The sequence below is a fragment of the Pseudorasbora parva genome, chromosome 4 (genome assembly GCF_024679245.1).
Source record: "Pseudorasbora parva isolate DD20220531a chromosome 4, ASM2467924v1, whole genome shotgun sequence".
Lineage (NCBI taxonomy): Eukaryota > Metazoa > Chordata > Actinopteri > Cypriniformes > Gobionidae > Pseudorasbora > Pseudorasbora parva.
This window is the reverse complement of record NC_090175.1, coordinates 5,139,518-5,153,164: the sequence shown is the minus strand read 5'-3', so window position 1 is coordinate 5,153,164 and position 13,647 is coordinate 5,139,518. Positions and strand designations below refer to the sequence as shown.

Here is a 13,647-nt window from a genome sequence, read left to right as displayed (position 1 = left end):
CTTCCAGAACCTCGTGTCATCTCAGCAGACCTTCCAGAGCCTTGTGTCGTCTCAGCAGATCTTCCAGAACCTTGTGTCATCTCAGCTGACCTTCCAGAGCCTCGTGTCATCCCAGCAGACCTTCCAGAGCCTCCAGCCACTGACCAGAGTCCCGAGAGTGCTCCGGCCCGTGTGCCGAGTCCCGAGAGAGCTCATGTCCGTGTGCCGAGTCCAGAGAGGGCTCCTGTCCATGTGCCGAGTCCAGAGAGGGCTCCGCCTCCTGCCCCGAGTCCAGAGAGGGCTCCGCCTCCTGCCCCGAGTCCAGAGAGGACTCTGGCTGGACCACCTGCACTGCTGTGGTGGTCACCTGCTTCGCCGTGGGGGTCTTCAAGACCGCCTGCGCTGCTGTGGTGGTCGTCTGCTCCGCCGTGGGGGTCTACAAGTCCATCTGCGCTGCTGTGGTGGTCGTCTGTTCCGCCGTGGGGGTCTTCAAGACCGCCAGCTCCGCCCTGGTTGCCTGCACCAGTCTGGTCATTTGTGCGGTCTGCGCCACCCTGGTCATCTGCCCGGCCTGCTCCATCCTGGCCTCCTGCTCTGCCTGAATCTCCAGGCCCTCTTCCACTACATGGGCCTGGCCCTCCATCCCGCCCCCAGGTCCGCATCCGCTCCACCTCCCTCCTGGACAATTTTAGGAGCGTCTGGAAGCCATTCCTTTGAGGGGGGGACTATGTCACAATTCACCAGTGTGAGTGCCCATGATCACCACCAGAGGGCACTCTACCCCGGACTGTCACTCCATCACAAACTACATTACCCATAATCCTTGGCCTAGGACTCATTAGCACTCACTGTTTACACCTGTGTCTCATCACCTCATTACCTCTGCCTATATATACCTTGTTCACTCAGTCATTCAGTGCGATGTCTTGTTTAGTGTCACAACTGCATTTCTGAGCGTTTCCCTGGTTTCATGTATCTTGGTCTTTGATTTCTTACCATCTCTGTGGATTACCCTTTTGCCTGTTCCTTCTGTTTTGTTTGCCTTTTCGGACTGCTTGCCTGTGTGTAACCTTTTGCATGTTTTATGGACTACGACTTTGGATTACCCTTCAATAAATACTGCGTTTGGATCTCCAACCTTTCTGTCTCAGAGCAGTTCGTTACAATTAACTCAAACATGGTTTTAGAGTCAAAACAGCATTAATAATTTTGTAATATTTCTCCTATATATTAATAATAACAATGTTCATGGAAAAAGTGTGTTTAGGTTAGTTTTTGTACCACGTGACTGTGACTAGTTATATATGTATTACGTATGCGTAAGAAAAGAAGAGTATAGTCGAAGAGGTAGATGGAAACAAGAAAAGCTTCGAGCTAGACAGTCTTTTGACCGTGACATTTTCTTATTTTGTAAGTGGAATAAGTGGAAAGAATTTGTGTTTTGAGTTCCTTTTGTACTGTAGCAAGACAAAGAAAAAGTAAACATATCAAGAAAAGTTTGGATTCACACGTCACATCCTTTGTGACAAAGCTTATGTTTAGTAATCATTAGTATATATACCAGATGTAAAATAGAGTTAGTGTTTTATAAAAATAAAGGGGATAGAACTATCAGTGTGATATGGGTTGTGTAATAGGAGTTAGTATAGCATGGATATAGTGTATTATGGACATGTATGTTGTGATCACTGTTATTGTCCTTGCTTCTCTGTATATAGCCTGTGCATAGTGTGTCTGTATGTATTTATGTGTATTTATTTGTAACATCTACCTGTTTGGGGGTCTACAGATGGAAATTAGCCTTTGGCTATAATCTGGCATATTTCCATTTGTGAAAAATGTTCATTAATATGTATTGTCCCTTTTGTCTTTTTTTTCTACAAATAAAATAATAATAATAAAAGAAAAGCTTCGAGCTAGACAGTCTTTTGACCGTGACATTTTCTTATTTTGTAAGTGGAATAAGTGGAAATAATTTTTGTTTTGAGTTCCTTTTGAAGAAAAGTTTGGATTCACGCATCAAATCCTTTTTGTCAAAGCTTATGGAAATGGTGAAGAACATGGCATGGATCGCCATTATACATGGAATTTAAAAAAATACTATGATTAATAAAACTCACACATGACGTTTAGAGTCACAGCATCAGAGTATTTCTCTCCATGTTCATTGGTGGAATTGCACTTGTATTCTCCACTGTCATCATAGCTGATGTTTGAGATGCTGTAGATTCTTCCAGATCCTACAAGCGTTCCTCCTTTAAACCAGCTGAAGTTCAGAGCAGGAGGGTTTGAATCACTGCTGCAGCTCAGAGTCACTGAATCTCCCTCCACTATTACACCAGATGGACTGATGGACACTGAGACGTTCCTGGGTGGGTCTAAAACAGATTAAAGAAACTGTATATTAATGTTTTGTGATTATTAATGCTCTTTTTTGTTGTTGTTAAGAATTACTGGACCATCACTAGTTCAAACATGGCATTTAAATAATACTATGATTAATAAAACTCACACATGACATTTAAAGTCACAGTATCAGAGTATTTCTCTCCATGTTCATTGATGGACTTGCACTTGTATTCTCCACTGTCATCAGAGCTGATGTTTGAGATGCTGTAGATTCTTCCAGATCCTACAATCGTTCCTCCTATAAACCAGCTGAAGTTCAGAGCAGGAGGGTTTGAATCACTGCTGCAGCTCAGAGTCACTGAATCTCCCTCCACTATTACACCAGATGGACTGATGGACACTGAGACGCTCTTGGGTGGGTCTGAAACAGATTAAAGAAATGGTATATTAATGTTTCGTTATTGTTAATGCTGTGTTAGAGCCAAAACACCATTAATTTTTTTGTAATATCGTTCCTTATATTAAGAATAATTATGTTCTTTGACAAAGTGTGTTTATTTTATTTCTTGTATCATGTGAGTGTGACTAGTTATATATAAGACAAAGAAGAAGTAAACATGTTGAGAAAAGTTTGTATTCACGCGTCACGTCCTTTGTGTCGAAGCTTATGGAAATGGTGAAGAACATGGCATGGATCGCCATTACACATGCAATTAAAAAAATACTATGATTAATAAAACTCACACATGATGTATAAAGTCACAGAATCAGAGTATTTCTCTCCATGTTCATTGATGGACTTGCACTTGTATTCTCCACTGTCATCAGAGCTGATGTTTGAGATGCTGTAGATTCTTCCAGATCCTACAATCGTTCCTCCTTTAAACCAGCTGAAGTTCAGAGCAGGAGGGTTTGAATCACTGCTGCAGCTCAGAGTCACTGAATCTCCCTCCACTATTACACCAGATGGACTAATGGACACTGAGACACTCCTGGGTGGGTCTAAAACAGATTAAAGAAACAACTTATTTATGTTTAGTGATAGTTAATGCTCTTTTTTGTTGTTAAGAGTTACTGAACCATCATTAACTCAAACATGGTGGTAGAGTCAAAACAGCATATATAATTTTGAAATATTTTTTCTTATATTAAGAATAATTATGTTCTTCGAAAACGTGTGTTTAGGTTACTTTTTGTATCACGTGACTGTGACTAGTTATATACGTATTACGTATGTGTAAGAAAAGAAGAGTATAATTGAAGAGGTAGATGGAAACAAGAAAAGCTTAGAGCTAGACAGTCTTTTGACTGTAAAATGATAATATAACTGACGCTATGGGAAACGCCTCCAACATGACCGGTGTCTGAACTACTATCGAATCACAGCAATGCTATTGACCGGCGACAGCCTTTGATGTCATCAAGGTGCAACCAGGAAGTAAGGGCGCTTTGCAAACATGACACCAGCTTTTTCATCTTCAGGGACTGTTTTGTCTGAATGCTTCAAGTTAAAAGGCAATCCAAATTCATTTGATTTCTGCCTGGGATTAAGAGTGTGTGTAACCCCTACTGCTCGGACCGGGACTCGAATCCGGGTCCGCCGGCATGAGAGCCGGACGCTCTAACAAGGAGGCTAAAGGCTGCAACCTCTAGCGTCAGTCGCTAGAGCATCTCTTGAGGTCAGAGGAGTGAGGTTTACTCGCACAGCAACTACTACTAGCTGGCCTCTGTTACACTCACCCCCCTAAACCTCACTCCCATCAGGGTCACGGCACCAATGTAACCCCAACTGCTCGGACCGGGACTCGAGTGAGGTTTACTCGCACAGCAACTACTACTAGCTGGCCTCTGTTACACTTACCCCCCTAAACCTCACTCCCATCCGGGTCACAGCACAAATGTAACCCCTACTGCTCGGACCGGGACTCGAACCCGGGTCCGCCGGCATGAGAGTCGGACGCTCTAACAAGGAGGCTAAAGGCTGCAACCTCTAGCGTCAGTCGCTAGAGCATCTCTTGAGGTAAGAGGAGTGAGGTTTACTCGCACAGCAACTACTACTAGCTGGCCTCGGTTACATGTGCACAGGCAAGCTCTTATGGAGTTGTTTGTTTGTTTGTGTGCAACGGGAGCGTTTGTTAAACAAAAGCAGTAAGAGATCGCTCCACTCTCGTCTGACTTTCTTCCTGAGGGAAGAGGATTGTTGCATCTGAGACTAGTGACGTGGTCCCACTCACGCCGAGGCTGAGCGTGGATACACATCATGGATGCCTCAGATGGGGCTTGCCGGTGGTCACAGTGTGGGGGAGTTAGCATTTGTTTGGTCATTTCCACATTTGTGAGTGAACGCATTTGTTGGGGGCGTGGCCAGCGAGGTATAAAAGCCTCGTTTGTTTGTAGCATTAGGCTAGAGGTGAAGCATCGATTGACTGATAGACAACTACTCTGTAAGTGTTTGTAACTTTTCTCATTTGATTGTTTGTTCATTTGTTGTTGGATAAGTGTGTCTGTGTAGTGCAGTGGTGTGTATTAGTAGTTTTGGTGTATTCTCATGGTGTGTGTGTGGGGGAGTTAGCATTTGTTTGGTCATTGCCATGTTTGTGAGTGAACTAGTTTGTTGGGGGCGTTCCCAGCTGCTTTCAATAACGATACTCAGGTGAGTATAAATAGCGTGATAGTCTGCGGCAGCCCTCGTGTGAAGACCATGGTATTACTGTGCTCAATTGGCCTGGTTTAATTTTTATCATTACATTATGGAAAATAATGAACTTTATCACAATATGCTAATTTTTTGAGAAGGACCTGTACTGTGCTCGATTAACTGATAATTCTTACAGGTTGTTGGCCTTGTTTGTTTCGTTGCTTTTATTGCTCTCCCCTTTTTTGTAAGTCGCTTTGGATAAAAGCATCTGCTAAATGATTAAATGTAAATGATTAAATGTTTATGTTAGGCTGTATGCTTCGCTAGTGGAGTGGAGTGCAGCACTATGGTCTGTTGTAGGCAGTTTCTCCTCTGGATATGGAAATATGAGTAGTCGAGGCCACCGCTCACCGCTCATGCATGTAGCGCCGTTGCAGACTTATGTGCGTTCTCCTAGTCTAACTGTTAGGCCCATAGCCACCTCTGGGTAGCGTTAGCACCTCTGCTAGTGAAATATCTAGATGAGTATGTGAGGTCAGGCTGACGCAAGAACTACAGTAAGATCTGTCCCAGCCCTTTTTAGGGCCTTGATTGTTGGGTTTATCAGATCGATGTTGGCTGGCCCTCAAGAGGGCGCTGCATCAGGTTGGCCTAGGCTGCTGGTGGGATGGCGGTAGCAAGCTGCCCCGGTCTTGCAGTAGCAAGCTGCCCCGGGCTCCTGTCAGTATATCTGCGGGAGCTTGTATCCCTACTCGGCCTCCCCTCAGTTCAGGGTTGTCCGGCCATTGCCCACCCCCTTTTCTCTGTGTTTGGGGGTTTGCTATTAAGTAGTGTGGCGTGTAGCAGAAAGGATTGCGGCTTGCCAGTGGTCGTGGGGCGGGGTAGGCATCTCTTGTCAGTTAGACTAGCTATCCGCTTGTTAAGTTGTGACGTAAGGAACGTGGTTTCTGGGTCCAAGCCTCAACTCGCTTCACTTGAGAATGCCATTGACGCTCATTTATGAGCGCTATTTATTCATATTAAACATCAAACGTTTAAAATAGTTTAACATTTTAAATACTTACAGTCTACACAACATTCTCTATGGTCACAGCATTACAGACATTAATATTTTAATGATTTAAAAAAGATGAATCACTGTCTAGCCATCTGGAATTTTGCTATGGAGAAAAAGGTTATGATTATAGCTTTTTGTAGTATTACACCACATTGTGTGTGTATATTAGCACAGTTTGTAGTTTTTCTTGTGGTATAAGATAGAGCGTTTGGACCCGGAAGCGCTGCCGCGTAACGTCAGCCATAACAACCGTATTGCTAACCCCGCCCCTCAGATCTTAGTGTGGCCGCCATTTTGTCGGCGGCCCCCGGCCTTTGTCCTGGGGAGGGACGGCCAGCTGGTAGTATGTGCTGAATGCTTTATTTGTTTGCTCTGTGTCTTCTGCTCCACCTTTTTTGGGCTCGAGTCGAGCTGTAATTCACAACCAGCTGCTTTGCGTGGGTTGGTCGGATGCTCCCCTGGAGCCGAAACACCATGGCTGACGCCCTTGCACGGAAGGCGGGCCGCAGAATGAACAGACGGCCGCCCTGGAGGCAGGTGACGTAAGTTGTACTCCCGTCGCTTAGAGGGTTTAAGGCATTTTGCTGAGTACACTGCTGTTGGCAATGTGTTTTAGGTCCACGTTGGTAGGCGCTGCCCGGGAGACTGCGCCGTCGTACAGAGGGCCCTACAGGCCGCTGGAACGGACTGACTTTAGAAGGCCGGTTGGCGGTGAGACGCCAGCCGAGGCAGTCCGGGCAGTTAACTCCAGGACAGGTGGTAGGCCTCAGTAGGCCTCCTTGACGTCGTGGCCCATGTGAGCCGGGGAGGGTTCTCCCTAACGATGTCGGCTGCAGCAGAAACCTCGTCAAAAGCAGGCCCCTTATGGCCTCCCTGGGGATGAGTCCCCAGGTGGTTACTGGATGTCCAGTTCTTCATCAGCCAGCAGACAAGCCACTGTCAGCCCAGGGTCGCAGCGGCCATTTTTTTTCCGAACCTCCCAGGAGGACAATGGGCCTCCCTGTAGGTTCAGGCCTCCCTGTAGGTTCACTGCCAGGTAGTAGGCCTCACTAGGCCTCCCTGGAGGCAGGCTTCTGGACCAGCATGTTCCGGCAGCAGGCACAACTGCATTCCAGGTAGTAGGCCTCACCAGGCCTCCCTGAATGTGCGCTACTGGGCAGGCCTCATCAGGCCTCCTGGCGGGAATCCCCCACTCTTGGGGGCTCGGGTAACTAGCGTATCTTGCTATGGGAACAAGTTCCCAGTCTCCAGCTACCCGATAGTTTGTGTAGACTGCAGTCAGGTGGATGGCCTTTCTGCGCCTCCCTAAGGGTCTGCCAGAGGTGAGCAGGCCTCTTCTGGCCTCCCCAGAGAGGGTGTGCTTGGGCATCAGTCACTGGACAGCTAGTACAAGCTGCTAGTAGGCAGTTCCATATGACAGTGAGCATGGTTGCTAGCCAGGGCAGCTAGCATGTTCTGCTATCAGGTGTCAGGCCTCACCAGGCCTCCCTGAGTTGTTCCCTGGCCCCAGTGCCGGCTCCTAGTAGCTGGCAGGTTGTAAGCCCTGCAGGGTTTCCCGGTGGGATTTGCCATTGGATAAGCACAGTCTGTCACCGGGCCTCTAACAGTGGGCTGCCATTTGGCAATAGGCCTCTCCAGGCCACCCTAAAGAATCTCTACTGTGCGTGAGGCCTCAAACAGGCCTCCTTGGAGGCGAGCTCTGGGAAGACAGTAACTTCTGACAGCTTGCACGTCTGGCTAGCAGGTAGCAGGCCTCTCCAGGCCTTCCTGAGGGTGAGCCCTCGAGCACGGATGCTCGGTTAGCCGGTGTAACGTGATGGCAGGTGGTAGGCCCCTCTGGGCCTCCCTGAGAAGGGATTCCCGGAACCGGTCTTAGTGACAAGCTAGCCGTTAGCAGGCCTCGCCAGGCCTCCCTGGGGGCGAAGCAATTTTTGGGTTGTAGCAGCCAATGCAACCATACAAAAGCTGATTTCTAAATACACGGTGTGTAGAAGACTAAATGCCAAAGCCAATGAACAGAAAATGGCAGAACTGCCCAGAGATCAGCTGTTGCCAGATGATCCGCCCTTTACACACGTGGGTGTGGATAATGTTTGGCCCTTCTTAACAAAACGAGCCCACAGCGTTGTGAAGAGATATGGAGTGATTTTTACTTGTTAGACTATAAGAGAAGTTCATATTGAGGTGGCCAGCAGTCTTGATACCTCATTGTGCATAAAGGCCATACAGCGTTTCATCCGCAGGAGGGTGTTACGGTACAGAACTGTGGTGACAAGGGTGTTATATGAATTTGAGCAGACCAGTAGAGTGAGCAGAGTGAAGTGCAGTGCAGATAGGGGTCTTGATATGATGACAGCCAGGTGAGAGATGCGTAGAGACTCAGAATGACAATGGAGACAGACAATGGAATACGAGGAACACTTAGCCACAGGACGTTGGAGATCGCAGGACGAGGAGACACTAGACACTGGAGACGAAGGAGGCACAGGGTAGTCACTGGAGACTTGGTCAGAGTAGCAAGGTGAGTCCGTTTGTTTGTAGCTTGGTTGAGTACCTTGCATAAACGAGACAGGACAATGAGTGACTGTGGTGCTTAAGTGCTCGTGCTGATGAGGTGCAGGTGGAGGTGATCAATACTCAGGAGAGGGTGTGCATTGGGATACCGTGACGTGGGAGCCTGTCGTTTCTGTGACAGAGGGGGCAGGTGTCTACAATTCTATCGGACAATGGTACGAACATCATTGGTGCTGACAGAGAGCTGTAAGAAGCCATTGTGGCAGAGGAGGCGTTGTTTAGCGAGGTCTGCGCGGAGAGAAAGAGCCGGGAGAGTGACGGTGAGTAAGTAGGTCAAGTGCATAATGATGAACACTTGTGTCTGATTGCAGTGATTGGCATGGAGAGATGGTATATAAGCCAGCAGAGAACAGCCAACAGGGAGAGAGACACATTCTGGACAGTGCCAGACACGCCGACCCTGCCTTCTTCCTCCTTACCTACTAGAACATTTACTACAGTGATGCCGAAACCCGGGAGGAAGAAGAGTGCCGCAGCCAGTATGCAGAATCCTTCAGGATCGCTGTTTTGGCATCACTCGCGGGCCTCCACCAAGAACATCATCTTGCGCTCGTGGACATGAGAAAGGATCTGGAACGGCGGTTCCAGATCCTCATCCGTGCCCAGCAGGAGGATCGCGAGGTGTTCCGGAGCTGGATGGACTGGGAGGTTCGGGCTGAGCCAAAGACATCAGCGGGCCCACCCACACAGCTGCCTCACACCAAAATGGGCGCCTAGGACGATCCAGAGGCGTTCCTGGACTTGTTTGAGAGGACGGCGGGGGCCATTGGGTGGGACGAATAGCATTGGCCGCTGCGCCTAATCCCTCTCCTAACGGGGGAGACGCAGATAGCGTCCCAGCAACTGCAGGTCCCGAATCTACTGGTATACCAGGACTTGAAGAAGGCCATCCTCCAGAGGGTCGGCCTCTCTCCGGAGCAACATCGCCAGCAATTTCGGTCGCTGGAACTGGGGGAGAGTGGCCGCCGGCCCTTTGTACTCGCACAGCATCTCCGGGACACATGCCACAAATGGCTGATGGCTGAGGGGAGCGACACGGACAAAATCAGCGATATGGTGGAGCTGGAACAATTCATAGCCCGTCTGCCCACGAAAACATTAGAGTGGGTCCAGTTCCACCATCTGGATTCGCTGGACTTGGCTATCCAACTGGCGGAAGATCAGCTGGTGGCATACCCTGGGGTTGGCGGACCCCTTCCTTCAGTTTCTCTCTCCACCCCTTCCCCTGACTGTCTCTCTCTCTCCCTCTTCTAGGCCAGTCCCGATGCCGCGGACTCGCCGGAGCCTGCCACCGGGAGGCCTACCCCAATGGAGGTCTGGGGGAATGAGGGAGGCCCCGCAAACTGTTCCGGCGCTGGGTCCCGGGTCCTGGACGTTCCGCGGGCTGCCCTCGATCAGGCTGGGTTGTACCAAATACCTGTGAGTATTGAGGGGGGTACTTATCAAGCTTTGGTGGATTCTGGTTGTAACCAGATCTCCATTCACCAAAGCTTGATGCAACCAGGGACATTGGATAGTGGCCGCATGGTTACGTGTGCACGGGGATGTATTGAAATATCCACTAATGCCAGTCACTATTCAGTTTCAGGAACAAAAGCATAAAGTAGAGGTGGCGGTTAGTTCACACCTCCGACATCCGCTTATTTTAGGGACAAATTGGCCGGGGTTTAGGCTATTATTGGAAATGTTATGTGCGGATGTGTCTTGGGAGAACAGAGAGCATGGAAGGGGCACGGTGGTGCAGGTGGGTGAGGCTGAGCCGGGTCCTCTGGGAGTGGCTGCAGGAGAAAAGAGCGTTGTTGAAAGGCTAAACCTTACAGAGCATTATGATTTTCCCCTGGATCAATCCCAGGATGAATCGCTGAAAAATGCATTGAATCAGGTCGTGTCCATCGACGGCCACTCCCCTATCCGTATTTTACTATCTTAAAAGATAAGTTGTATCGAGTGACCCAAGACGCTCAGACAAAACAGGATACAACTCAGTTATTAGTACCCAAAAGCCGCCGGGAAATGCTTTTTCAGGCGACTCATTGTAATCCAATGGCTGGGCATTTGGGGATGACCACCACATTAAATCGGTTAATGACCCGATTTTTCTGGCTGGGCATTCACGAGAATGTGCACAGATGGTGTGCCACATGTCGTGAATGTCAGTTGGCAAAAAGCGCCATTGCGCCCTCTTCCTCTCATGCAGGTCACCTTCGAGAGAATTGGTATGGACCTCATCGGGCCATTAGAACGATCTGCATGAGGACGTCGATTTGCATTAGTCCTGGTGGATTAAGCAACCCGATATTCTCACTGATCAGGGCACGCCGCCCTGCTTTGTTGCAGACTGACGCATCGGACAGGGGGCTGGGCGAAGTCCTGGCCCAGGAGGTGGGGGGTGAGGAGTGGCCGGTGCTGTACGTTAGTCGTAAGCTCTCTAAGAGAGAGACTATGTACAGCACCATAGAAAAGGAGTGCCTGGCCATCAGGTGGGCCGTCCTCACCCTCAGATATTACCTCTTGGGAAGGGAGTGGGAACGGCTCCCCAGCCTGAGTTGGGCGGTGGGGGTTTGAGGCAGAGGGGCGTGCTTTAGCGAGGTCTGCATGGAGAGAAAGAGCCGGGAGAGTGATGGTGATTAAGTAGGTCAAGTGCATAATGATGAACACCTGTGTCTGATTGCAGTGATTGGCATTGAGAGACGGTATATAAGCCAGCAGAGAACAGGCAACAGGGAGAGAGACACATTCTGGACACTCGTGGCTGGCTGGGACTACAAAGACAAGATTGTTGGTGTACAAGTTATCTGGGACTGAGTTTAATGAGCGCGGTGTGCGCATGTTTATGTTGTGTTGCAAGAGTGATAAAATAAAAGCCACGAGTGCCAGATACGCCGAACCTGCCTTCTTCCTCCTTACTTACAAGAACATGTACTACAGCCATCCAATAATTGGATCATTCCAAAATAGCAGAAGTTCTTGTCCAAAAAATAATCAAATGGATCTTTAATACTCCAGCCGCATTGCATCAAGGAGGAGTGGGGGAGAGAAAAATTCACACAGTACGAAAGATTTTAAATTCTGTACTGAATCAACAGACCTTAGACGAGGAGGGGCTTCGCACATGTTTGTGTGGAGGAGTTTTTGTGAAAGAGGACTGTTATTCTCACAGAAGGTGGAGACAAATAGTACATGGCAGCCCTTTTTTAGTCAAGATGGACTAAGGAGTACTTGCCTCTATTGCAGGAATGACAGAAGTGGCAGCAACTGAAAAGAAACTTAGTACCAGGAGACATTGTCCTCATTGTGGATAGTTCAACCCCAAGAAATTCTTGGATAATGGGAAGAATACTCAAGACCATACCAGATGCTTCTGGTATTGTTTGAAGAGCTTGTGTTCAGACAAAAACATGTCTGTTGGACAGGCTGATAACAAAGCTATGCTTATTGCAAGAAGCTGAAGAAGAAGACAAAATATACATAGAGACTGTGAATTAAAATTTAATTATAAGTCTCTAGTATAACTGATCAAAGGAACAAAATTATGGTCATGACTCTGTTCTTGTATAGATGAAGATAATTGTTATGCTCCTGCCATAGGCAATTAGGGGCCGGAGTGTTAGAGCCAAAACAGCATCAATAATTTTGTAATATTTTTCCTTATAAGATCCTACAATCGTTCCTCCTTTAAACCAGCTGAAGTTCAGAGCAGGAGGGTTTGAATCACTGCTGCAGCTCAGAGTCACTGAATCTCCCTCCACTATTACACCAGATGGACTGATGGACACTGAGACGCTCCTGGGTGGGTCTAAAACAGAAAACGGTTTATTTATGTTCTGTGATTGTTAATGCTCTTTTTTTTTTTGTTAAGAGTTACTGAACCATCATTAGCTCAAACATGGTGTTAGAGCCAAAACAGCATTTATCATTTTTAAATATTTTTCCTTATATTAAGAATAATTATGTTCTTGGAAAAAGTGTGTTTAGGTTAGTTTTTGTATCAAGTGACTGTGACTAGTTATATACGCATTACGTATGCATAAGAAAAGAAGAGTATAGTCAAAGAGGTAGATGGAAACAAGAAAAGCTTTGAGTAACTGGAATAAGTGGAAAGAATTATTTTTTTCAGTTCCTTTTGTACTGTAACAAGACAAAGAAAACGTAAACATTTCAAGAAAAGTTCACGCATCAATTCCTTTGTGTCGAAGTTTATGGAAATGGTGAAGAACATGGCATGGATTACCATTACACATGGCATTTAAATAATACAATAATTAATAAAACTCACACATGATGTTTAAAGTCACAGCATCAGAGTATTTCTGTCCATGTTCATTGATGGACTTGCACTTGTATTCTCGACTGTCGTCAGAGCTGATGTTTGAGATGCTGTAGATTCTTCCAGATCCTACAATCGTTCCTCCTTTAAACCAGCTGAAGTTCAGAGCAGGAGGGTTTGAATCACTGCTGCAGCTCAGAGTCACTGAATCTCCCTCCACTATTACACCAGATGGACTGATGGACACTGAGACACTCCTGGGTGGGTCTAATAATAATAATAATAATAATAATAATCAGATTATTTAAGACTTATTACAATTTTTAAAATTACTAATATGAACGTAATTGTTTAAAACAGTGAATTAGCATCTTATGTTTCACAATGAACTCACACATGACGTTTAGAGTCACAGCATCAGAGTATTTCTCTCCATGTTCATTGATGGACTTGCACTTGTATTCTCCACTGTCATCAGAGCTGATGTTTGAGATGCTGTAGATTCTTCCAGATCCTACAATCGTTCCTCCTTTAAACCAGCTGAAGTTCAGAGCAGGAGGGTTTGAATCACTGCTGCAGCTCAGAGTCACTGAATCTCCCTCCACTATTACACCAGATGGACTGATGGACACTGAGACGCTCCTGGGTGGGTCTAATAATAATAATAATAATAATAATAATAATAATAATAATAATCAGATTATTTAAGATTTATTACAATTTTTAAAATTACTAATATGAACGTAATTGTTTCAACAGTAAATTAGCATCTTATGTTTCACA

At 46.8% G+C, this 13,647-nt stretch overlaps 1 protein-coding gene across 1 annotated transcript in view; it reads right to left on the bottom strand.

Annotated features, from left to right (window-relative positions):
• The window catches only part of LOC137073735 (sialoadhesin-like), a 40,381-nt gene that overhangs the window by 16,390 nt on the left and 10,344 nt on the right, over positions 1 to 13,647 (bottom strand). The window contains exons 5-10 of the mRNA XM_067442441.1: positions 13,259 to 13,516; positions 3,073 to 3,330; positions 2,492 to 2,749; positions 2,100 to 2,357; positions 497 to 654; positions 121 to 397 (exon numbers count right to left, since the gene is read on the bottom strand). Coding sequence (XP_067298542.1) covers positions 121 to 397; positions 497 to 654; positions 2,100 to 2,357; positions 2,492 to 2,749; positions 3,073 to 3,330; positions 13,259 to 13,516 — 1,467 coding nt within the window. The remainder of the gene's footprint in view (positions 1 to 120; positions 398 to 496; positions 655 to 2,099; positions 2,358 to 2,491; positions 2,750 to 3,072; positions 3,331 to 13,258; positions 13,517 to 13,647) is intronic.